Below are 24,328 nucleotides of genomic sequence, written 5' to 3' on the forward strand. Positions count from 1 at the left end.
AACTTGAGTGAGATATTGACAAAACACTTCGATACATTCATATTTTGAAAATAAGAAGAGGGACATGGGAACGAGCAAAACTGACCAACTGTTCAAAACATAAAATCTGGAAAGAATGGAGGGTCAAAGGACAGCACAAAGTAAATGTGCAATTAATACGGGTCTTCTCAGCAACAACGCCTTTCAACATTGAGAACCAGGTGCCATTTCAGAGAACAGTTCCCTTTTAAAAGTATTGGTGATGAAGCTTTGCCATGCCATGCAAAAATAGAAAGAAATAAGCTGACAGAAAGCTGGCCACAGACAGATGACAAAAATTAGATTAGAGAAATAACACTAGGCTTACGTTAAAAGCTGCATGCAGTCACAAGGTTACAATCGTGACTCAAAGATAAAGACAGCGATTGTACTTGGACACAGTATACTGAGATTATAGATGGCTTCTTGTTAAGATACATGGGCAGAACCCGTGCCCCAGCGTGCTGGCAGCCAAAGGTCAGACAATGCTGACTCTCACTGGGACACAGTTCCTGAAGGTGCTGACTCTCACTGGGACATAGTTCCTGAAGGTGCTGACTCTCACTGGGGGACAGTTCCTGAAGGTGCTGACTCTCACTGGGACACAGTTCCTGAAGGTGCTGACTCTCACTGGGACACAGTTCCTGAAGGTGCTGACTCTCACTGGGGGACAGTTCCTGAAGGTGCTGACTCTCACTGGGACACAGTTCCTGAAGGTGCTGACTCTCACTGGGGGACGGTTCCTGAAGGTGCTGACTCTCACTGGGACACAGTTCCTGAAGGTGCTGAATCTCACTGGGACATAGTTCCTGAATGTGCTGACTCTCACTGGGACACAGTTCCTGAAGGTGCTGACTCTCACTGGGACACAGTTCCTGAAGGCGCTGATTCTCACTGGGACACAGTTCCTGAAGGTGCCGACTCTCACTGGGACACAGTTCCTGAAGGTGCTGACTCTCACTGGGACACAGTTCCTGAAGGTGCTGACTCTCACTGGGGGACATTTCCTGAAGGTGCTGACTCTCACTGGGGGACATTTCCTGAAGGTGCTGACTCTCACTGGGACACAGTTCCTGAAGGTGCTGACTCTCACTGGGACACAGTTCCTGAAGGTGCTGACAGCTTGAGTCTTTCTCTCTCCTCCTCCTCCTCCCCCCCCCCCCCCCCCCATCTGTGTGGTGCTCCAAATCAGGTGTAACAGGTAATAAACTGTCTGCATTTCACAAAATCAGTTAATGAATGTCGTTTTTTTTCAATGTAGAAATTGGCAAAGTGTTTGAAAGCGATCATTAGAATCTCTGTCCACAGAAGCACCTAATGGACAAAGTATGCAACCATATCACCATTGCTGGTCCCGCAAAACTGTTGGGAGACATTGGAAACATGTAGAATGGAATATATTGATATATAAATTATCAAAAATTGTACCAGCTGAAAATCAGATTAGCGGACTGGAAATTCACACCACAAATTTACATGAATGTGTAGATGCTTATAAATGAAAGTAGTATGGGCAGCATGTGGCACAGTGGTTAGCACTGCTGCCTCACAATGCCGTGGTCCTAGGTTCGATCCCTGCTCTGGGTCACTGCCCGTGTGGAGTTTACACATTCTCCCCGTGTCTGCGTGGGTTTCACCCCCACAACCCAAAGATGTGCAGGGTAGGTGGATTGGCCACGCTAAATTACCCCTTAATTGTAAAAATTGAATTGGGTACTCTAAATTTTTTTTTTTTAAATGGAAGTAGTGCAAGTTTGCCCTTGTCTATCTCAGGTTAAACTGTTGATGTAAAACACTTGGACACAGGTTAACAAGAGGCAATACAGGCAGTTAACACAATGAGATGAACATATACAGTGAGCTCTAGGTGAGAAAGACCAGGCAGAAAGATGAAGTGGCTGCTAGTGAGGTGTGGTATGAAGCCCCTTGTGATTATTATATCACTGCTTTGTGCTGTGGAACGTGTCTGTTTTGCTACATGAGGTAAGTCTTGAGCAGTCAGAACTTTTTCCAGACATTTGCTGAGTGGGCAGTTGCTGGCACTGAGGGATGACTGATTATCCTTGCAGCTGTTACGCCTCTGGATATTTGCTCATTGTTCACAGATTATTACCAAACGTGTGGTATAATCCAAACCAAAAAATGTATTGCACACAAGGGTAATGGAGTGAAACGCCCATATTCAGGGCAATCACTGCTGATGTGCAAAGAAATCCCTGGCAGGTGCGACAGGCTGATTTGATACTGATTGAGGGAAAGGTGGTGGCATTACACTGGTGTTAGACATAAATAATTAGGGTTCGGAACTCAAATTTGAGCCAACAGCAAATTGGAAGGAAGTAACACTTCTCACATTTCTTTGGATTCAGAGAGCAGCAGGTTCTGTTGTCCTGGATCCATGATTGATGGCACTCTGGTATCCCAACTCTGGATCTAAATTTGAGAGAAAATTTGAGTGTTCCTGGTCTGAATTTGGGATCGTGTAGAGAGTATCAGGGAATTCTTGTCCTATCACCACCTCCACATGGGTGGAGTGCCATTTAAAATTGGGCGGATTGTTTGTTTGATTTGACATGCCTGTGCTGGACACCACAAATCGTAAATGGACCAGTCTGACCATGCCCCAATACTCCTCCACGCCGACCTTTACACCCTCTCTCCTAGTCCCTAGCAGATACTATTATAATGCCTGGCCTTGTCCCCTTACATACTTCCAAATACTCCCCCTTTCCAAACTTGTACACTTGCCCTTTCCCGATCCGTCACATATCCTGCGGGATAGTTAGTTGTTGGAAGGAGGTTTATTTGGATGTAACCTTTATTTCTCTATTCCTTCTCAGGCAGTATTAGAAGATCAGACTTTGAAGAGACAGATCGAGATTGAGATAACACCTGTCTTTCTTGTGCCAGACACCAATGGATTTATTGATCACCTCCCCAGTCTGGTCAGACTGTTGGATTGCAAGCTGTACATCATCGTGGTCCCACTTATTGGTAAACATATTCTTCACTACATTCTCGTCCTTGATGAATATTGAGTGTGTGTGGTCTGGCAGAAACACTGAGTGCAGTAAATTGATGAGATGCCTTTAGTTGAGTGGTTGCACCAGGTTACATCTGGTGTTTTCTTTTTTTAAGGATCTCCTTTAAAGTGTGTGTCATAGTAAACTGCGAGGAATGCGAGAGAAAGGCTTCAGAAACAAAACGAACTCAAGTCCCCGGTCATTGTTGATAATATCACTCCCCAGTGATGTGAGAGTTCAGCACATCAAAATAAATCCAGATTAGCAACCCGGGTGGAAGTACATTACAAAAACTCACCAACCACAGGAACGAAACTCAAACAATTTGTACAATCATCTGATCCCAAGATTGTGCAACATCCCATAACATTCAGCCAGTCACTTGTATTTTTCTAATTATTTGCTAGTCACTCTCACCAGGCGCCAACCATCTATCCATCTCTCTCTCTCCCTCTCTCTCTCTCCTTCCTAAAATTATTGTTCATTTTTGCCAGTTAACTGTGGCACTGCACAGGGTTGCTTACATCTGGGGAACTTTTGCAGTGAATCTGGTTAAATGTTTGCATTAATAGTTGCCATTTATATCAAAGCCATGTGGAGTGACAAAGGCATTCGTTGTAACATTGGGGCCGCTGACATTGGGGGTGTAACCATGGAGACGGTGACGTTGGGGGTGTAACCATGGAGACGGTGGCATTGAGGGTGTAACCGTGGAGACGGTGATGTTGGGGTGTAACCGTGGAGACGGTGAGATTGGGGGTGTAACCGTGGAGACGGTGATGTTGGGGTGTAACCGTGGAGACGGTGAGATTGGGGGTGTAACCGTGGAAACGGTGGCATTGGGGGTGTAACCGTGGAGACGGTGAGATTGGGGGTGTAACCGTGGAGACGATGATGTTGGGGGTGTAACCGTGGAGACGGTGGCATTGGGGGTGTAACCGTGGAGACGGTGGCATTGGGGGTGTAACCGTGGAGACGATGATGTTGGGGGTGTAACCGTGGAGACGATGATGTTGGGGGTGTAACCGTGGAGACGGTGGCATTGGGGGTGTAACCGTGGAGACGGTGGCATTGGGGGTGTAACCGTGGAGACGGTGAGATTGGGGGTGTAACCGTGGAGACGATGATGTTGGGGGTGTAACCGTGGAGACGGTGGCATTGGGGGTGTAACCGTGGAGACGGTGGCATTGGGGGTGTAACCGTGGAGACGGTGGCATTGGTGGTGTAACCGTGGAGACGGTGAGATTGGGGGTGTAACCGTGGAGACGGTGGCATTGGGGGTGTAACCGTGGAGACGGTGACATTGGGGGTGTAACCGTGGAGACGGTGGCATTGGGGGTGTAACCGTGGAGACGGTGAGATTGGGGGTGTAACCGTGGAGACGGTGGCATTGGGGGTGTAACCGTGGAGACGGTGACATTAGTTATGAGGTAGTCATGTCCCATTACCTACCCTTCCTCCTAACCTGCCAGTAAATCTCATGTTGTAATAAATGACTAAGACTTAACCAGCAGCAGTTCTCTGCATTGCCAACCAACGACAAACCCTGAGTGACACTGTACACTGCACCCTGTGACCACTCTGTGATGTAATTATGGTATTCTAAATATTTGAGGCTTCACTCTGACAATTTGATGTGTTGGTAGCTGAGACTTTATATGGAATGTAGTCACAAAGTATGTAAGGGAGAAGGAGATGCTCCAGGCCATTGAATCTCAGCCTTCGAGAATACCGCCCGACTGACATTCCCGGATCCAACTGTTCTTTGAGGGATTTCAGCATCAAGGTCTCGCCCATCCTTCCAACCTTCACATGAATGATGGTCACAGGGAGCTAGGAATAAAATTATGAACAGTGGCTCAGAGTTTTAATCTTTGTAATCTCGAGGTTACTCCCAGTGCCGCAGGATTAGTGCCGCAGGATTAGTGCCGCAGGATTAGTATAATGCAGGTGAATTTGTGGCTGGAGAAAAGATGTGAACGAGAGAGCTTTAGATTCCTGAATCATTGTGTCTTGTTCTAGAGAGATGGAACCTGAACAGGCTGGACTGGTTACGCCTGCGGGTGTTTAAACCAGCTGGGTAGGGGGATGGGAACATGACTAACTTTAGACGGGAGAAAAGCTAAACTGGAAATGGAAGGCAAAAAATTAGTGAGTGTGGAAGGCACAAGAAACCAAGGCTAGAAAATAGACAACAAAGGAGTTTGCAATATTTAATTATATAGTGCGCAATGCAAGAACTCAAGTGGCTACGGTGGTGAGCTGATGGTACAAGCCGATGCCTATAAGTATGGAATCATAGTTATTATTGAAACATGGCTTAAAGAAAAGCAAGATAAGGGAGCTCAACAGTCCTGGTTACAGGGTTTTCAGACTAGATAAAGAGGGGTCAACAAAGACTAAGATAGCAGTGTTCGTTAAAGAACCAATCACTGTTGTGAGGAAGGATGCTTTTTTGGCATCAATGAGGCTACATGGATTGAGCTGAGGACAGTGTTATGAACCCTGCTGATGTTCAATCTGGGGACATTCCAAATCCCAGAAGGAAAATCTGGAATGCCGGTTCTTAAACAGTTAGTGTTGCAATTTGGGGAAAAATGTGAGAAACAAGATGAAACTCAGTGAAGAAAGGGTCAGTCTTGTTGTAAATTATTCAAATAAAATGTTTTTAAAATTCAAAACAAGACAGGTTACAGTAAAGAACAGCATTCACCATTAACTACAATAATGGTTACCCAGACAGTATGCTTCAATTACCCCCATTCTAAATCTTATCTACTTTCCTAAACTCTGAGAATGCATCTTCCCCAAAACAACATCCCATAGGTTTTTTTTAATGTTTTTATTCTCCATTTTCACATTTTCCTTCAAAATGTACACCCCACCCACAGACAGTAAACGGTAACAAATACAAAATCAATCCCCTTAACAATAACAACGATCCCATCCTCCCACCACCCCAAACAACGGCCAACCTGTCAATATATGCATCCAATAAAACAAACCCTCCCACGGTGGAAAAAAAACACAAAGGTGAAAAAGAAAAAGGAGTCCGGGACCGCCCATGGTCACCATTAACCTATAGAGTCCACCCCCACCCCCCCACACCACACACACACACTCAATGCCATCCAACCTCGGACAGAGTACCGTACATGTTACACAAGAGTTGTAAACACCCCCCCCCGCCCCCCCCCCTCTCCAACTCCTCCCCTCCACTGCCTCTTGTAAAACTCCTCCCCCCAATCCCATAGGTTTTAACACTTTGAGCCAAATCCACACGCAGCCTGTTGCTGTCTTTTGGGAATTTTCATTTAGTTTAGAATATAACTTATGGTCTCTCATACATACAGACTTCTTCTCATACAGACAGACATAATAATAATGTTATATTGTCACACGTAGGCTTACATTAACACTGCAATGAAGTTACTGTGAAAAGCCCCTAGTCGCCACATTCCGGCGCCTGTTCGGGTCACAGAGGGAGAATTCAGAATGTCCAATTCACCTAACAGCGCGTCTTTCGGGCCTTGTGGGAGGAAACCGGAGCACCCAAAGTCCACCCCCTCCCTCTCCCTGCCTGCTGACCTTTTAAAAAAAAAACATATTTTTATTGTACGTTTTCACATTTTCTGCCAAATTTGCACCCACCAACAATAAACAATAATCAGTAATGAATGTAATGTCAATCCCCATATCAGTAACAACAATCCCCAGTACCTCCCACAAATAATCCTATTCCACCCAGTCGAAGGCCTCTCTGCATCCACAGCGACCTCCACCTCCACATTCTGTCCTTCCGAAGGCATCATTATAACATTCAACAGGCGGCTAATGTTAGCCGGCAGATACCTCCCCTTTACAAACCCAGTCTGGTCTTCCCCTATCACCCACAGCACACAGTCCTCAATCCGCGAGGCCACGATCTTTGCTAACAGCTTGGCGACTACATTCAGCAGTGATATCAGACGGTGGGACCCACACTTCTCCCGGTCCTCATCCTTATTCAAAATTAAAGATATTGAAGCCTGCGACAATGTGGGGGGAGCTCCCCCTTCTCCCTCGCCTCATTAAATGTCCTTGCCAGTAGGGGCCCCACGTCTCCCAAAATCCTTTTCTAAAATTCTGCTGGAATGCCATCTGGGCCCCTGCCTGGACCGCCCCCATACCCTCCATCATCTGGGCCCCTGCCTGGATCGCCCCCATACCCTCCATCATCTGGGCCCCTGCCTGGATCGCCCCCATACCCTCCATCATCTGGGCCCCTGCCTGGACCGCCCCCATACCCTCCATCATCTGGGCCCCTGCCTGGACCGCCCCCATACCCTCCATCATCTGGGCCCCTGCCTGGATCGCCCCCATACCCTCCATCATCTGGGCCCCTGCCTGCATCGCCCCCATACCCTCCATCATCTGCCCACCCGCGCCCCCCCCCCCCCCCCACCCCCCACCAGGTCAGGGGCTCCGACTCATAAAGCCTTCTGTAAAACTCCTCAAATACCCCGTTCACCCCCACCGGGTCCAGTACCACTCCAACCCCTACCCTCCTTCACCCTCCCGTCCAATCTCCCTCGCCGCATCTTGCTTCCTGAATTGGTGGGCCAGCATCCTGCTAACCTTCTCCCCGTACACTGCTCCTCTGCAACTGCCCCACCGCCTTCCCTGTCGACACCAACCCAAACTCCATCTGGAGCCTCTGCCTCTGCTTCAACAATCCCTCCTCTGGGGCCTCCAAATGCCTCCAGTTCACCCGCAGGATGGCCACCTCTGCTCGCTCCTCTTCTCCCTATGTGCCCGGATCGACATGAACTCCCCCCTAACCACTGCCTTGAGTCCCTGCCACAGCGTGGTGACTGAGGCCTCACCTGTATCATTTAGTTCCACATACCCCCGGGTGGCAGACCTCACCAAATCACACGCACCCTCAACCACTCTCACACCCCTCATACCCACTCACTCACGCACTCTCACACCCCTCACACCCCTCATACCCACTCACTCACGCACTCTCACACACCCTCAACCACTCCCACACCCTCACCCACTCCCACACCCTCAACCACTCTCACACCCCCTCATACCCACTCACTCACGCACTCTCACACCCCTCATACCCACTCACTCACGCACTCTCACACCCCTCACACCCCTCATACCCACTCACTCACGCACTCTCACACACCCTCAACCACTCCCACACCCTCACCCACTCCCACACCCTCAACCACTCTCACACCCCCTCATACCCACTCACTCACGCACTCTCACACCCCTCATACCCACTCACTCACGCACTCTCACACACCCTCAACCACTCACGCCCCCTCAACCACTCTCACACCCCTCATACCCACTCACTCACGCACTCTCACACACCCTCAACCACTCACGCCCCCTCAACCACTCTCACACCCCTCATACCCACTCACTCACGCACTCTCACACACCCTCACACCCCTCATACCCACTCACTCACGCACTCTCACACACCCTCAACCACTCCCACACCCTCACCCACTCCCACACCCTCAACCACTCTCACACCCCCTCATACCCACTCACTCACGCACTCTCACACCCCTCATACCCACTCACTCACGCACTCTCACACCCCTCATACCCACTCACTCACGCACTCTCACACCCCCTCATACCCACTCACTCACGCACTCTCACACCCCTCATACCCACTCACTCACGCACTCTCACACCCCTCATACCCACTCACTCACGCACTCTCACACACCCTCAACCACTCACGCCCCCTCAACCACTCTCACACCCCTCATACCCACTCACTCACGCACTCTCACACACCCTCACCCACTCTCACACTCACGCACACCCTCACCCACTCACGCACACCCTCACCCACTCTCACCCACTCTCACACCCCCTCACCCACTCACACACCCCCTCACCCACTAACACACCCCCTCACCCACTCTCACACCCCCTCACCCACGCACACACCCTCTCACCCACTCACACACACCCTCACCCACTCACGCACCCCCTCACCCACTCACACACCCCCTCACCCACTCACACACCCCCTCACCCACTCTCACCCCCCCTCACCCACGCACACACCCTCTCACCCACTCACACACACCCTCACCCACTCACGCACCCCCTCACCCACTCACACACCCCCTCACCCACTCACACACCCCCTCACCCACTCACACACCCCCTCACCCACTCACACACCCCCTCACCCACTAACACACCCCCTCACCCACTCTCACACCCCCTCACCCACGCACACACCCTTTCACCCACTCACACACCCCCTCACCCACTCACACACCCCCTCACCCACTCACACACCCCCTCACCCACTCACACACCCCCTCGCCCACTCACACACCCCCTCACCCACTCACACACCCCCTCACCCACTCACACACCCCCTCACCCACTAACACACCCTCTCACCCACTCTCACACCCCCTCACCCACGCACACACCCTCTCACCCACTCACACACCCCCTCACCCACTCACACACACCCTTACCCACTCTCACACACCCTCACCCACTCACACACCCCCTCACCCACTCACACACCCCCTCACCCACTCACACACACCCTCACCCACTCACACACCTCACCCACTCACACACCCCCTCACCCACTCACACACCCCCTCACCCACTCACGCACACCCTCTCACCCACTAACACACCCTCTCACCCACTAACACACCCTCTCACCCACTCTCACACCCCCTCACCCACTCACACACCCCCTCACCCACTCACACACACCCTCACCCACTCACACACACCCTCACCCACTCACACACCCCCTCACCCACTCACACACCCCCTCACCCACTCACACACACCCTCACCCACTCACACACCCCCTCACCCACTCACACACACCCTCACCCACTCACACACCCCCTCACCCACTCACACACCCCCTCACCCACTAACACACCCTCTCACCCACTCTCACACCCCCTCACCCACTCACACACCCACTCACACACCCCCTCACCCACTCACACACACCCTCACCCACTCACACACACCCTCACCCACTCACACACCCCCTCACCCACTCACACACCCCCTCACCCACTCACACACACCCTCACCCACTCACACACACCCTCACCCACTCACACACCTCCTCACCCACTCACACACCCCCTCACCCACTCACACACCCCCTCACCCACTCACGCACACCCTCACCCACTCTCACACCCCCTCACCCACTCACACACCCCCTCACTCACTCACGCACACCCTCACCCACTCACGAACACCCTCACCCACTCTCACACCCCCTCACCCACTCTCACACCCACTCACACACCCCCTCACCCACTCACACATCCCCTCACCCACTCTCACACCCACTCACACACCCCCTCACCCACTCTCACACCCACTCACACACCCCCTCACCCACTCTCACACCCCCTCACCCACTCTCACACGCCCTCACCCACACACACACCCTCACACACCCACTCACACACCCCCTCACCCACTCACACTCACCCTCACCCGCTCAAACACCCCCTCACCCACTCACACACACCCTCACCCGCTCAAACACCCCCTCACCCACTCACACACCCCCTCACCCGCTCAAACACCCCCTCACCCACTCACACACCCACTCACACACCCCCTCACACACCCCCTCACCCACTCACACTCACCCTCACCCACTCACACTCACCCTCACCCACTCACACACCCACTCACACACACCCTCACCCACACCCTCACCCGCTCAAACACCCACTCGTCTAGTCTCACACCTCCTCATCTGCTGACAACCCTACGTCCAGCCTCCATTGTGGGCACTGCCGCCCCCCCCCGGTCCATTTGCAAATCCACTAATGCGGCGCGTGGTCTGAAACCGCGATCAGCGAGTACCCTGAATCGATCACCCCCGCTAATAGTGTCTCGCCCGCCACAATAAAATCAATCCGACGGAACATCCTGTGCACATAATAATCTTTATTGTCACAAGTTGGCTTACACTGCAATAAAGTTACTGTGAAAATCCCCTAGTCGCCACATTCCGGCGCCTGTTCAGGTACACGGAGGGAGAATTCAGAATGTCCAATTCACCCCCCACCCGTGCACTCCATCAACCCTTTCGGCTCCTTCGCCATTGCAGACACCCTCCCTGACCTTGTGCTTGACCGGTCCAACCCTGGACCAATGGCCGTGTTGAAGTTTCCCTCCCAAGGTATGCCACGGCAACAACCCCATCTGCTTCACTAACTACCTGACCCCCCCCCCGCTGCACTCCTGTTAAGTAGCTAGCCTGGCAGCCCCCGCCCAAGACGCCTAAGACCCCCCCCGCTCACACACCTCACAAGCAACAATGGGACAGCACAATGGTTAGCACTGTGGCTTCACAGCTCCAGGGTCCCAGGTTTGATTCCCCCACTGGGTCACTGTCTGTGCGGAGTCTACACGTTCTCCCCGTATCAGCGTGGGTTTCCTCCGGGTGCTCCAGTTTCCTCACACAGTCCAAAGACGTGCAGGTTAGGTGGATTGGCCGTGATAAATTGCCCTGAGTGACCAAATAAGTTTTGGAGGGGTTATTGGGTTACGGGGATAGGGTGGAAGTGTGGGCTTAAGTGGGTTTGTGCAGATTCAATGGGCTGAATGGCCTCCTGCACTGTATGTTCTGTGTAAGAAAGCGGTGCACTCACCCTCTTTTTAAAAAAAATAATTTTTATTAAGGTTTTCACAAAATATAAACAACAAAACAATATTAACCAAACAACCATAGTAAAAACCAAAGAACAAACCCCCCCCCCCCCCCCCCTCCCCCCCCAACATCTATAAAAACAAACAAAAGAAAACACCAAAAAGGAAAGAGATAACACCGGCCACATCCAACAAACCCCTGTACACAATTCTCCCTCCCAAGGAAGTCCAGGGAAGGCTGCCACTGCCTAAAGAACCCTTGCATCGACCCTCTCAGGGCGAATTTCACCCTCTCCAACTTAATGAGCCCCGCCATGTCATTGATCAAGGCTCCACGCTTGGGGGCCTCACATCCTTCCACTGAAGCAAAATCCTACGCCGGGCTACTAGGGACGCAAAGGCCAGAATACCGGCCTCTTTCGCCTCCTGCACTCCCGGCTCCGCTGCTACCCCAAATATTGCGAGTCCCCAGCCTGGCTCAACCCTGGATCCTACCACCCTCGACACCGTGCTTGCTACCCCCTTCCAAAAGTCCCCCAACGCTGGGCATGCCCAGAACATATGGGCGTGGTTCGCTGGGCTCCCCGAGCACCTAGTACACCTATTCTTGCCCCCAAAGAACCTGCTCATCCTCGTCCCGGTCATATGAGCCATATGCAGCACCTTGAACTGTATGAGGCTAAGCTTCGCACAAGAAGAGGAGGAATTCACCCTTTCCAGGGCATCCGCCCACATCCCCTCCTCAATCTCCTCACCCAGCTCCTCTTCCCATTTACCCTTCAGCTCCTCCACCGAGGCCTCATCCACCTCCTGCATAACATGGTACACGTCCAAAATCTTCCCTCCTCCAACCCACACCCCCGAGAACCCCCCGCGGGGGCAACACAGGGAACCCCGCCACTTGCCGCCTGGCAAACGCCCTAACCTGCATGTACCTAAACATGTTCCCCGGGGGGAGCCCAAACTTCCCCTCTAACTCACCCAGGCTCACAAACCTCCCATCCACAAACAGGTCCCTCAACCTCCTTATACCTGCCCTGTGCCAGCTAAGAAACCCCCCATCGACGCTCCCCGGGACAAACCGGTGATTCCCCTGTATCGGGGACTCCATCGAGCCCCCCACCTCCCCCCTGTGCCGTCTCCATTGACCCCAGAGTTTCAGGGTAGCCACCACCACCGGGCTCGTGGTATACCGCGTTGGAGGGAGCGGCAACGGCGCCGTTACCAGCGCCTCCAGGCTCGTATTCACACAGGACGCATTCTCCATCCTCTTCCATGCTGCCCCCTCCCCGTCTATCACCCACTTACGCACCATTGCTGCGTTGGCAGCCCAGTAATACCCACACAGGTTGGGCAGCGCCAGCCACCCCCCTATCCCTGCCCTGCTCCAAAAACACCCTTCTCACCCTCGGGGTCCCGTGTGCCCATACAAACCCCGTGATGCTCCTGTTGACCCTCCTAAAAAAGGCCTTCGGGATAAGGATGGGGAGGAACTGGAACAGGAACAAAAACCTCGGGAGCACTGTCATCTTGACAGACTGCACCCTACCCGCCAGCGACAGCGTTAAACATATCCCACCTTTTAAACTCCTCCTCCTTTTGCTCCACCAGCCTTGTGAGGTTGAGCTTGTGCAGGGCCTCCCAGCCACCTGGACTCCCAGATACCTAAAGCTCCTCCCTGCCTGCTTCAGTCGGAGCCTACCAATCCCCCCCTCCTGATCCCCCGGGTGCACAACGAACAGCTCGCTCTTACCCAGGTTGAGCTTATACCCAGAAAAGCCCCCAAATTCACTAAGAATCCTCATCACCTCCGGCATCCCCCCACCGGGTCCGCCACATACAGCAACAGGTCATCCGCATAAAGCGACACTCGATGCTGCTCCCCACCCCGCACCAGGCCCCTCCGGTTCCCCGACTCCCTCAACGCCATGGCCAGGGGCTCAATTGCCAACGCAAAGAGCAAGGGGGACAGGGGACACCCCTGTCTCGTCCCCCGGTGCAGCTGGAAGTACTCCGACCTCCTCCTATTCGTGGCTACACTCGCCATCGGGGCCTCATAGAGCATCCTCACCCAACGGACAAACCCCTCCCCAAACCCAAACCTTTCCAACACCTCCCACAGATACCCCCACTCAACCCTATCAAAGGCCTTCTCCGCGTCTAATGCCACCACTATCTCCGCCTCCCCTTCCACAGCCGGCATCATAATGACATTCAGAAGCCTTCGAATGTTGGTATTCAACTGCCTTCCCTTTACAAGCCCCGTCTGGTCCTCGTGAATGACCCCCGGCACACAGTCCTCTACGGTGCACTCACCCTTAATGCAACAAAACATCTCGAAGGAGAAAAGTTCTTCAACAAATGAGAAAGAAGATGCAAGAAAAAATGGACAGAAAAAGCATCCATCTCCTCAACAGTTCAATGTCCTCCTGCCAATCCATTGTCTCTTTAAAAACTCCATCGCCTCCCTCTGGTGTTCAAAAATAATGTTCTCGACTATTGAAAGTCACCCAGAGGTGGGCCGGTTACAACACCCAAACTTCACCCCCTTTTTAAAGAGGCCAGTCTTCAACTGATTAAACCCGACTCTCCTCTTTGCCAGGTCCGGGCCCAGGTCCTGGTACACCCAAAGCCCTCTCCCCTCCCGGTGAATCTCCTCATCTGCCTTGCCCATCTCAACATCTTCTCCTTGTCCAGGAACCGATATAGACGCACCACCATCGCCCTCGGCGGCTCATTCGCCTGCGGTTTCCTCATCAGCGCCCTGTGCGTTAAGTCGACCTCTAGGGGCGGTTCAAAGGTCCCCTCCCTCTTCAACTTCTCCTGCATCTTGGCTACATACGCGCCAGCGTTTGCTCCCTTGATGCCTTCAGACATCCACATGATTCTTAGATTCTGTCTCCAGGTCCTCCACCTTCTCCTTTAACCACTTCTGGGTCTCTGGTGTCAGACCCACTTCAGCCACCAACGAGGCATTCTCCCCCACTGCCTCCTCCACCTTCTGAATGGTCTGGCCCCGGGATTTGAGCCTTTGCTCCACGCGGTCAATTCCCTCTTTTAATGGTTCCACTGCCTTAACTAAGTCCTCCTCTGTCGCATAAACTTTTCATTTAAGAAGTCCACCAGTTGCTCCGTCAACCACTGGGCAGACAAGGCAGACCCTTTACCCTCCGCCATCTTGACTTGTGTCTCACAAAGATTCGCTTGCTCCGACTGCTCTTCTTCTCAACCCTCTTCTGGTCCGTGGATCCATCCACCAGCCCCACCAGTGGGGTTTAAACTTTTCTTCAGTCCCCTGCACCTTTTTTTCCACAAAACATCCACCCTACAGACGGGGAAACAGGTCTGAAAAAACAGCCTCGAGCAGGAGCTGTTACATGTGTGGCCACTCCCACCATGTCCGCCACCGCATGTCCCAGACAGCGGCTGCACAGCAGCTTGATTCCTTTTGAAAGCTCTGCTTTGCAACTGGGTATGGCTTTATCTGGCTCTCTAGACTGTGAGTCTCCACTATGTCTAATGAAGTATCTGTTTCGCCCTGCTACTCGGCGAATCAGCATTTCACAAGTCCTCACTGAAGCTAAATCCCTCTGCTTTCTTTTTGAACAAATACTTTACTTTTCATTTAATTCCAACTCCCCAACACTTAAACTGCTGGGAGTGCACTGTGGACTCTCAAAGAGCCAGGGAGAGAACGAAGAGCAAGGTGTAGGCAACTTACTGAGAAGTGCAAAATCAATAGGATAATAAGGATTAAAGTCAACTGGGATAGAGGCAGTGTGAAAGGTATTGAGGGGCAGAATTCTTATACATTCAGAAGAGCTGTTTTGGCCAGTACGTAGCAAGCCTAACAAGTGGAGTGAGGGATTACATTTGCTAACTTGTAAATCAAGGGGTCAATTTAAGGCAGGAGACCATAATAGCATTATGGGAAATGCAGGAAGGGACAGAGATAAAACCCAAGAATATATCAACAGTCAAGAATAGATGTTACAAAGATGAAAAAAAGTCAAACTGAAGGTTTTGTATCTGAATGCTAATTGATGTAAGTCAATATGTTCTGATAGCCATTACGGAGATGTGGCTGCAGGGTGACAAGGATTGGGTCCTGAATATTGAGGAGTATATCACATTCATGAAAAATAGGAAGTTAGATAAAGGTGGAGGGGTAGCACTGTTAATCAAGGATGGCAGTGGTGGAAGAGTTAGAGATGACCTTTGTACGGGAGATCAGGATATAAAATCGGTTTGGGTGGAGATGAGGGATAGTCGGGGAATGAGTCAGTAGTGGGAGTGGTCTACAGGCCCCCTAACAGTAACCACAATGTACGACAAAGTATACACAAAAAAATATTGGGGGCTTGTGATAAAGGGACAGCAATAAACTTGGATTATTTTAATCTACATATGAACTGGAAAATCAGATTGGCAGTAGTAGCCTGGATGAGGAGTACATAGAATGCTTTTGGGATAGATTCTCAGAGCAGATGGTTCTGGAACCAACCAGAGAGCAGGTTATATTAGACTTGGCATTGTGGAATGTCTTTTTTTAATTTGTTCATGGGACATGGATGTCGCAGACTGGGCCAGCATTTCCTGCTTGTCCTAATTGCCCTTGAGGAGCAAGTTAAGACTCAACCACATTGCTGTGGATCTGGGGGTCACATGTAGGTCAGACCACGTAAGGATGGCCGATTTCCTTCCCTAAGGACATTAGAGATGGGTTTTTACGACAATCGTGGTTTTTTTAATGAATTCAGATTTCACTGTCTGCTGAGGTGGGATTTGAACCCGGGTCCCCAGAGCATGACTCTGGATTTCTGGTTTACTAGTCCAGTGACAATACCACTACGCCACCCACCGCCTTCCTGTGAGAGGATTAATGAATGACCTCTGAGTAATGGCTCCCATGGGTTATGTCGCCACAGTCCCAGAGGACCAGAGGGTGCTCTCCCCTTTCAGAGCTAACTGGTGGTGATTTAACTTGAATGTCATCGTGCCTCAGGCGAGGGGCAAGGTTGAGAAGGCAGGACCTTCATGGATAAAAGCAAATTACTGCGGATGCTGGAATCTGAAACGAAAGAGAAAATGCTGGAAAATCTCAGCAGGTGTGAGAGCATCTGTTGGGAGAGAAAAGAGCTGCTTTTTCGAGTCTGATGACTCTTTGTCAAAGCTTTGATAAAGTCTGCGTCGTCCCAGTTAAGGGCATATATATTCACAAGTATCACCACTGCCCCTTCCAGGACACCACTAATCATTACATACTGTCCCCCCCCGGTCCATCACTGTATTCGTCACTGTAAAGGTCGTCCTCTTACTAACGGTATGGCAACCCCTCAGCCCTCATCCTGTAGAATGCTTTGTACATCTGTCCTATTCAACTCTTTCTTACCCTCAGTCAGTCCTTCTCCCTCAGGTGTGTCTCCTGGAGAAAGACTGTCAGCCCTCAGGCTTTTCAGGTAGGTAAAGACTCTGTAAAGGTCGTCCTATCACCCTATCACCGGGCCGTTAAGCTCCCTGACGTTCCAGGTGACCATCCTGATGAGGGGTTTCTGACTCCCCTCCTCTCTGACCATTTGTTCTGCACCCCCCTTCTGCCAGACGCGCTCTCCCTCTCAAGAGCTGTGCTGCCCCCCCCCCCCCCCCATACTCCCATATACTTGCATGTTCGCCAGTTTGGTCGCCTCCCACCTCCCCCCGGTGTGTTTTCTCCTATTTTCCGCCTTTTTTGTTCCTCCCTCCCCTTCCTCTCGCTGGGTGTCTTTCTGCTCCACCCCCCACCCGCCATGCCGATGTTCCTTCCAGAGAGCGCCAAAGACAAAAAACATAATCATAAAAGAGAAAAGAAAAAGAACATCATTATTTTTCCATGTTTGCCCGCTACTGCTGTCTTCCCAGCTTCTTCTTCCAGATGAATGTGTCAGCTTCTTGTTACCGTATGTCACCCAGGACCTTGCCGGGTTCAGCATCCCGAACCGCACTTTGTTTTAAGTAGGACCACGTCGGCTCTGTTGAACTTGGCCCGGCCGGCCCCGATGTCCTGGTACATGCAGTATCGTATGCACTTCCCACTTGCAAGACCACGTGCTCCTTGCCCAGTTCAGAATTTGCTCCTTGCCCTTGAGCCTGTGGAGCTTTGCAGTGATCGTCTGTGGTTCACCTGTTTTGGGCCTTTGTCGGAGTGACCTGTGTGTCCTGTTCGCCTCTGGAGGCTTAAGGAAGCTTTCTCCACAGCTAGCCCCTCTATCATCTGCGCTACGTATTTTGTTGGGCTTCTGCCCTCTGTGGCCTCAGGTAGCCCTACGAGGGAGCACTGTGGCGTAAAGGAAGCGTGCTGGCCCATAACCCAGAAGTTGTTGGATCAAAACCATCTTCTGCTATTTATGTTTTCTCTCACACCAAAAATCAACTTTGAGCCAGATAGCCCAACAATGCTGAGGTTCTGGCAGGGGGACCTATTTTCCTAGTCCTCCACCTCCCTCTCGAGCGCTCGTGGGCTGCCACCGACCTTGCCACTTCTGTCTCCAGCGAGGCGATCCCCATGTCCTGCTCTGCTTTACTCCATGTGTCTGCTGCCTGGTCCTTTCTCTCCCGATTCTTGCCACTCTTACTGTCTTCTCAGTTTATTGGTGGATTTGAGGGCATTTCCTCGGGTGGTTGTTCGTTTTGGGTGAGGGTAGAAGAAGGGCAGTTGGTTTAATGGTCAATTTCCAGGTTAAAAGGGCCGAATTTTTGAAAGGACAGCCACCTTTAGTGCGACTGTTCAACACATGGCCACCACCAGAAGTGGCCGATTTATATTGACTTCTATCTGAACATTTCCAATTGAAAGCGTTCCTGAGGCCAATGCTGTAAACTAATGCTGAATGTTGTATGTGTTTACTGGGAGTCTAAACGCACTAATGACTCCAGGGCTCCAGTTTCAGTTCCAAGGTAGATGGCAGCAACTACTGTATGCTTGTGCCAAAATAATCAAGTCCTAACCACAAAATTCAACTCTAATTTTATGTTCCGAGGGTGCACACAGCAGTCTGTGTGGTCTGAGCAAACAGCCTGTCACTGCTGCTGCACCACACTCTGCAGTGCCATTCACAGCAGTTTGGCACACTAACTTGTCAGTCTTATAATGGAAGATTTTTAATTAAGGATAAGTGGATTTGGTTTGAGTGCAAATTTACTCCAAAATATACTGCTGACTGAAACAGGAGGTGTTTGGACTAAAAAACAGTTTGTTAGCCCAGAATTGGGCAGTAGTAGGCTGAGGGGGGGGGGGGGGGGGGGTCTCTCCTCCTGGGTGAGGTAGTGAGAGAAACCTGTGTCAGACCTGATTGGCGAGAGGATAGATGGAAGTGTTTCACACGCTCACTAATTGATCTGTCGACCATCCCATTGATTTCCTTTCCAGTTTAACAATTGAAACCACATTAGTACTCAGAGTAATATTGTGGATCAGAAATTGGCTAGTTGAAAGAAGACAGAGGGTGGTGGTTGATGGGAGATGTTCAGAATGGAGTTCAGTTACGAGTGGCGTACCACAAGGATCTGTTCTGGGGCCGTTGCTGTTTGTCATTTTTATAAATGACCTAGAGGAGGGCGCAGAAGGATGGGTGAGTAAATTTGCAGATGACACTAAAGTCGGTGGAGTTGTAGACAGTGCGGAAGGATGTTGCAGGTTACAGAGGGACATAGATAAGCTGCAGAGCTGGGCTGAGAGGTGGCAAATGGAGTTTAATGTGGAGAAGTGTGAGGTGATTCACTTTGGAAAGAATAACAGGAATGAGGAATATTTGGCTAATGGTAAAATTCTTGGTAGTGTGGATGAGCGAGGGATCTCGGTGTCCATGTACATAGATCCCTGAAAGTTGCCACCCAGGTTGATAGGGTTGTGAAGAAGGCCTATGGTGTGATGGCCTTTATTGGTAGAGAGATTGAGTTCCGGAGCCATGAGGTCATGTTGCAGTTGTACAAAACTCTAGTACGGCCGCATTTGGAGTATTACGTACAGTTCTGGTCGCCTCATTATAGGAAGGACGTGGAAGCTTTGGAACGGGTGCAGAGGAGATTTACCAGGATGTTGGGGCAGCAGGGTAGCATGGTGGTTAGCATAAATGCTTCACAGCTCCAGGGTCCCAGGTTCGATTCCCGGCTGGGTTACTGTCTGTGTGGAGTCTGCACGTCCTCCCCCTGTGTGCGTGGGTTTCCTCCGGGTGCTCCGGTTTCCTCCCACAGTCCAAAGATGTGCAGGTTAGGTGGATTGGCCATGCTAAATTGCCCGTAGTGTCCTAATAAAAGTAAGGTTAAGGGGGGGTTGTTGGGATACGGGTATAGGGTGGATACGTGGGTTTGAGTAGGGTGATCATGGCTCGGCACAACATTGAGGGCCGAAGGGCCTGTTCTGTGCTGTACTGTTCTATGTTGCCTGGTATGGAGGGAAAATCTTATGAGGAAAGGCTGATGGACTTGAGGTTGTTTTCGTTAGAGAGAAGAAGGTTAAGAGGTGACCTAATAGAGGCATACAAAATGATCAGAGGGTTAGATAGGGTGGACAGCGAGAGCCTTCTCCCGCGGATGGAGGTGGCTAGCACGAGGGGACATAGCCTTAAATTGAGGGGTAATAGATAGAGGACAGAGGTCAGAGGTGGGTTTTTTACGCAGAGTGGTGAGGCCGTGGAATGCCCTACCTGCAACAGTAGTGAACTCGCCAACATTGAGGGCATTTAAAAGTTTATTGGATAAGCATATGGATGATAAGAGCCTAGTGTAGGTTAGATGGCCTTTAGTTTTTTTCCATGTCGGTGCAACATCGAGGGCCGAAGGGCCTGTACTGCGCTGTATCGTTCTATGTTCTATGATATGATTGTCATGTCAATGTATCTGTTCACTTCGAACCCTGACGCTCCTTCATTGATTGTATGCCTCCCCCAATGTTAGTAGGTTGTTCCTTCCTTTATTTTAATTCTCCATCAAGATTACCAAGTCTAACCTCATTAAGTAGGATTTATCCACAGTTCTAGAATGTTATCCTCCAGTCTGAAATCACTTTATATTGATTCCAAATAACGCCCTTTTTATAGAATTATGTTTATGGAATGAAGATATTCAGCCCATCATGTCTATGTCAGCTCTCAGCAAGAACAGCCCACCCCTCTGCCTTCTCCTCTGAGCTCTGCAAATTATCCAGTTCTGTTTTGAAAGCCTTGATTGAACCTGCCTCCACCACACTCACAGACAGTGCATTCCGGATCCTTACCACTCGCTGTGTGAACCTACCTCCACCACACTCACAGACAGTGCATTCCAGACCCTAACCACTCGCTGTGTGAATCTGTCTCCACCTCACTCACAGACAGTACATTGCAGACCCTAACCACTCGCTGTGTGAACCTGTCTCCACCACACTCACAGACAGTACATTCCAGACCCTAACCACTCGCTGTGTGAACCTGCCTCCACCACACTCACAGACAGTACATTCCAGACCCTAACCACTCGCTGTGTGAACCTGCCTCCTCCACACTCACAAACAGTACATTGCAGACCCTAACCACTCGCTGTGTGAACCTGCCTCCACCACACTCACAGACAGTACATTCCAGACTCTAACCACTCGCTGTGTGAACCTGCCTCCTCCACACTCACAAACAGTACATTCCAGACCCTAACCACTCGCTGTGTGAACCTGCCTCCTCCACACTCACAGACAGTACATTCCAGACCCTAACCACTCGCTGTGTGAATCTGTCTCCACCATACTGACAGACAGTACATTCCAGATCCTAACCACTCGCTGTGTGAATCTGTCTCCACCATCCTCACAGACAGTACATTGCAGACCCTAACCACTTGCTGTGTGAATCTGTCTCCACCATCCTCACAGACAGTACATTCCAGACCCTAACCACTCGCTGTGTGAATCTGTCTCCACCACACTCACAGACAGTACATTCCAGACCCTAACCACTCATTGCAGAAAAATGTTTTTCCTCATGTTGGGGTTGATTCTTTTGCAATCACTTTAAATCTGAACCCTTTGGTTCTTGATCCTTCCACCAATGGGAGGTTTCTCCCTATCTTCTTTGTCCAGACTCCTCAGGATTTTGAACACCTCTGTCAAATCTCCTCTTCATTATCTTTTCTCTGAGAACAGCCTCGGTTTCTCCAATCTATCCATGGCATTCCTGCAACCATTCTTCTGAATCGTTCCTGACTCCTCTCTAACGCCTTCTGAAAATGTGATGACCAGAAAACGACACAAAACTCCAGTTAGGGCCAGGCCAGTATTTTATCCCAGTTGATCACAATTTCCTAACTTTTGTACTCTATACCCCTTTTTATAAAAGCTAGGATACCGTATTAATCACTCTCTCACCCTGTCCTGCCACCTTCAACGATTTATGCACATTTTTCCTCAGGTTCCTCATGTCGAGGAGAATACTGAGATACAGGCTACTAGACTAGAAGGGCTTGAGGTTCATAAGGAGGAGGTGTTAGCAATTCTGGAAAGTGTGAAAATAGATAAGTCCCCTGGACCGGATGGGATTCATCCTAGGATTCTCTGGGAAGCTAGGGAGGAGATTGCTGAGCCTTTGGCTTTGATCTTTAAGTCATCTTTGTCTACAGGAATAGTGCCAGAGGACTGGAGGATAGCAAATGTTGTCCCCTTGTACAAGAAGGGGAGTAGAGATAACCCCGGTAACTATAGGCCAGTGAGCCTTACTTCTGTTGCGGGAAGAGTCTTGGAAAGGTTTATAAGAGATGGGATGTATAATCATCTGGAAAGGAATAATTTGATTAGAGATAGTCAACATGGTTTTGTGAAGGGTAGGTCGTGCCTCACAAACCTCATTGAGTTCTTCGAGAAGGTGACCAAACAGGTGGATGAGGGTAAAGCAGTTGATGTGGTGTATATGGATTTTAGTAAAGCGTTTGATAAGGTTCCCCACGGTAGGCTATTGCAGAAAATACAGAGGCATGGGATTCAGGGTGATTTAGCAGTTTGGATCAGAAATTGGCTAACTGATAGAAGACAAAGAGTGGTGGTTGATGGGAAATGCTCTGACTGGTGTCCAGTTACTAGTGGTGTGCCACAAGGATCTGTTTTGGGGCCGTTGCTGTTTGTCATTTTTATAAATGACCTGGAGGAGGGCGTAGAAGGATGGGTGAGTAAATTTGCAGATGACACTAAAGTCGGTGGAGTTGTGGACAGTGCAGAAGGATGTTACAAGTTACAGAGGGACATGGATAAGCTGCAGAGCTAGGCTGACAGGTGGCAAATGGAGTTTAATGCAGAAAAGTGTGAGGTGATTCATTTTGGAAGGAATAACAGGAAGGCAGAGTACTGGGCTAATGGTAAGATTCTTGGTAATGTGGACGAGCAGAGAGATCTCGGTGTCCATGTCCATAGATCCCTGAAAGTTGCCACCCAGGTTGAGAGGGTTGTTAAGAAGGCGTACGGTGTGTTAGCTTTTATTGGTAGAGGAATTGAGTTTCGGAGCCATGAGGTCATGCTGCAGTTGTACAAAACTCTGGTGCGGACGCATTTTGAGTATTGTGTGCAGTTCTGGTCGCCACATTATAGAAAGGATGTGGAAGCATTGGAAAGGGTACAGAGGAGATTTACAAGAATGTTGTCTGGTATGGAGGGAAGATCATATGAGGAAAGGCTGAAGGACTTGAGGCTGTTTTCGTTAGAGAGAAGAAGGTTAAGAGGTGACTTAATTGAGGCATACAAGATGATCAGAGGATTAGATAGCGTGGACAGTGAGAGCCTTTTTCCTCGGATGGTGACGTCCAGCACGAGGGGACATAGCTTTAAATTGAGGGGAGATAGATATAGGACAGATGTCAGAGGTAGGTTCTTTACTCAGAGAGTAGTAAGGGCGTGGAATGCCCTGTCTGCAACAGTAGTGGACTCACCAACACTAAACGCATTCAAATGGTCATTGGATAGGCATATGGACGATAAGGGAATAGTGTAGAGGGACTTTAGAGGGGTTCCTAACACTGATCCCTGGGGTCCCTAACACTGATCCCTGGGGTCCCTAACACTGATCCCTGGGGTCCCTAACACTGATCCCTGGGGTCCCTAACACTGATCCCTGGGGTCCCTAACACTGATCCCTGGGGTCCCCAACACTAATCCCTGGGCTCCCTAACACTGATCCCTGGGGTCCCTAACACTGATCCCTGGGGTCCCTAACACTAATCCCTGGGGTCCCTAACACTAATCCCTGGGCTCCCTAACACTGATCCCTGGGGTCCCTAACACTAATCCCTGGGTCCCCAACACTGATCCCTGGGGTCCCCAACACTGATCCCTGGGGTCCCCAACACTAATCCCTGGGGTCCCCAACACTAATCCTTGGGGTCCCCAACACTGATCCCTGGGGCCCCTAACACTAATCCCTGGGGTCCCTAACACTAATCCCTGGGCTCCCTAACACTGATCCCTGGGGTCCCCAACACTGATCCCTGGGGCCCCTAACACTGATCCCTGGGGCCCCTAACACTGATCCCTGGGCTCCCTAACACTAATCCCTGGGGTCCCCAACACTAATCCCTGGGGTCCCTAACACTGATCCCTGGGGTCC

General features: G+C 50.6%; 1 protein-coding gene across 4 annotated transcripts in view; it reads left to right on the plus strand.

Moving 5' to 3' along the window:
* The window catches only part of smg6 (SMG6 nonsense mediated mRNA decay factor), a 619,962-nt gene that overhangs the window by 539,535 nt on the left and 56,099 nt on the right, over positions 1 to 24,328 (plus strand). For all 4 annotated transcript variants that reach the window (XM_038814765.1, XM_038814766.1, XM_038814767.1 and 1 more), the window contains one exon: positions 2,859 to 3,012. In XM_038814765.1, coding sequence (XP_038670693.1) covers positions 2,859 to 3,012 — 154 coding nt within the window. The remainder of the gene's footprint in view (positions 1 to 2,858; positions 3,013 to 24,328) is intronic.

Source organism: Scyliorhinus canicula, chromosome 12 (assembly GCF_902713615.1).
Source record: "Scyliorhinus canicula chromosome 12, sScyCan1.1, whole genome shotgun sequence".
Classification (NCBI taxonomy): domain Eukaryota; kingdom Metazoa; phylum Chordata; class Chondrichthyes; order Carcharhiniformes; family Scyliorhinidae; genus Scyliorhinus; species Scyliorhinus canicula.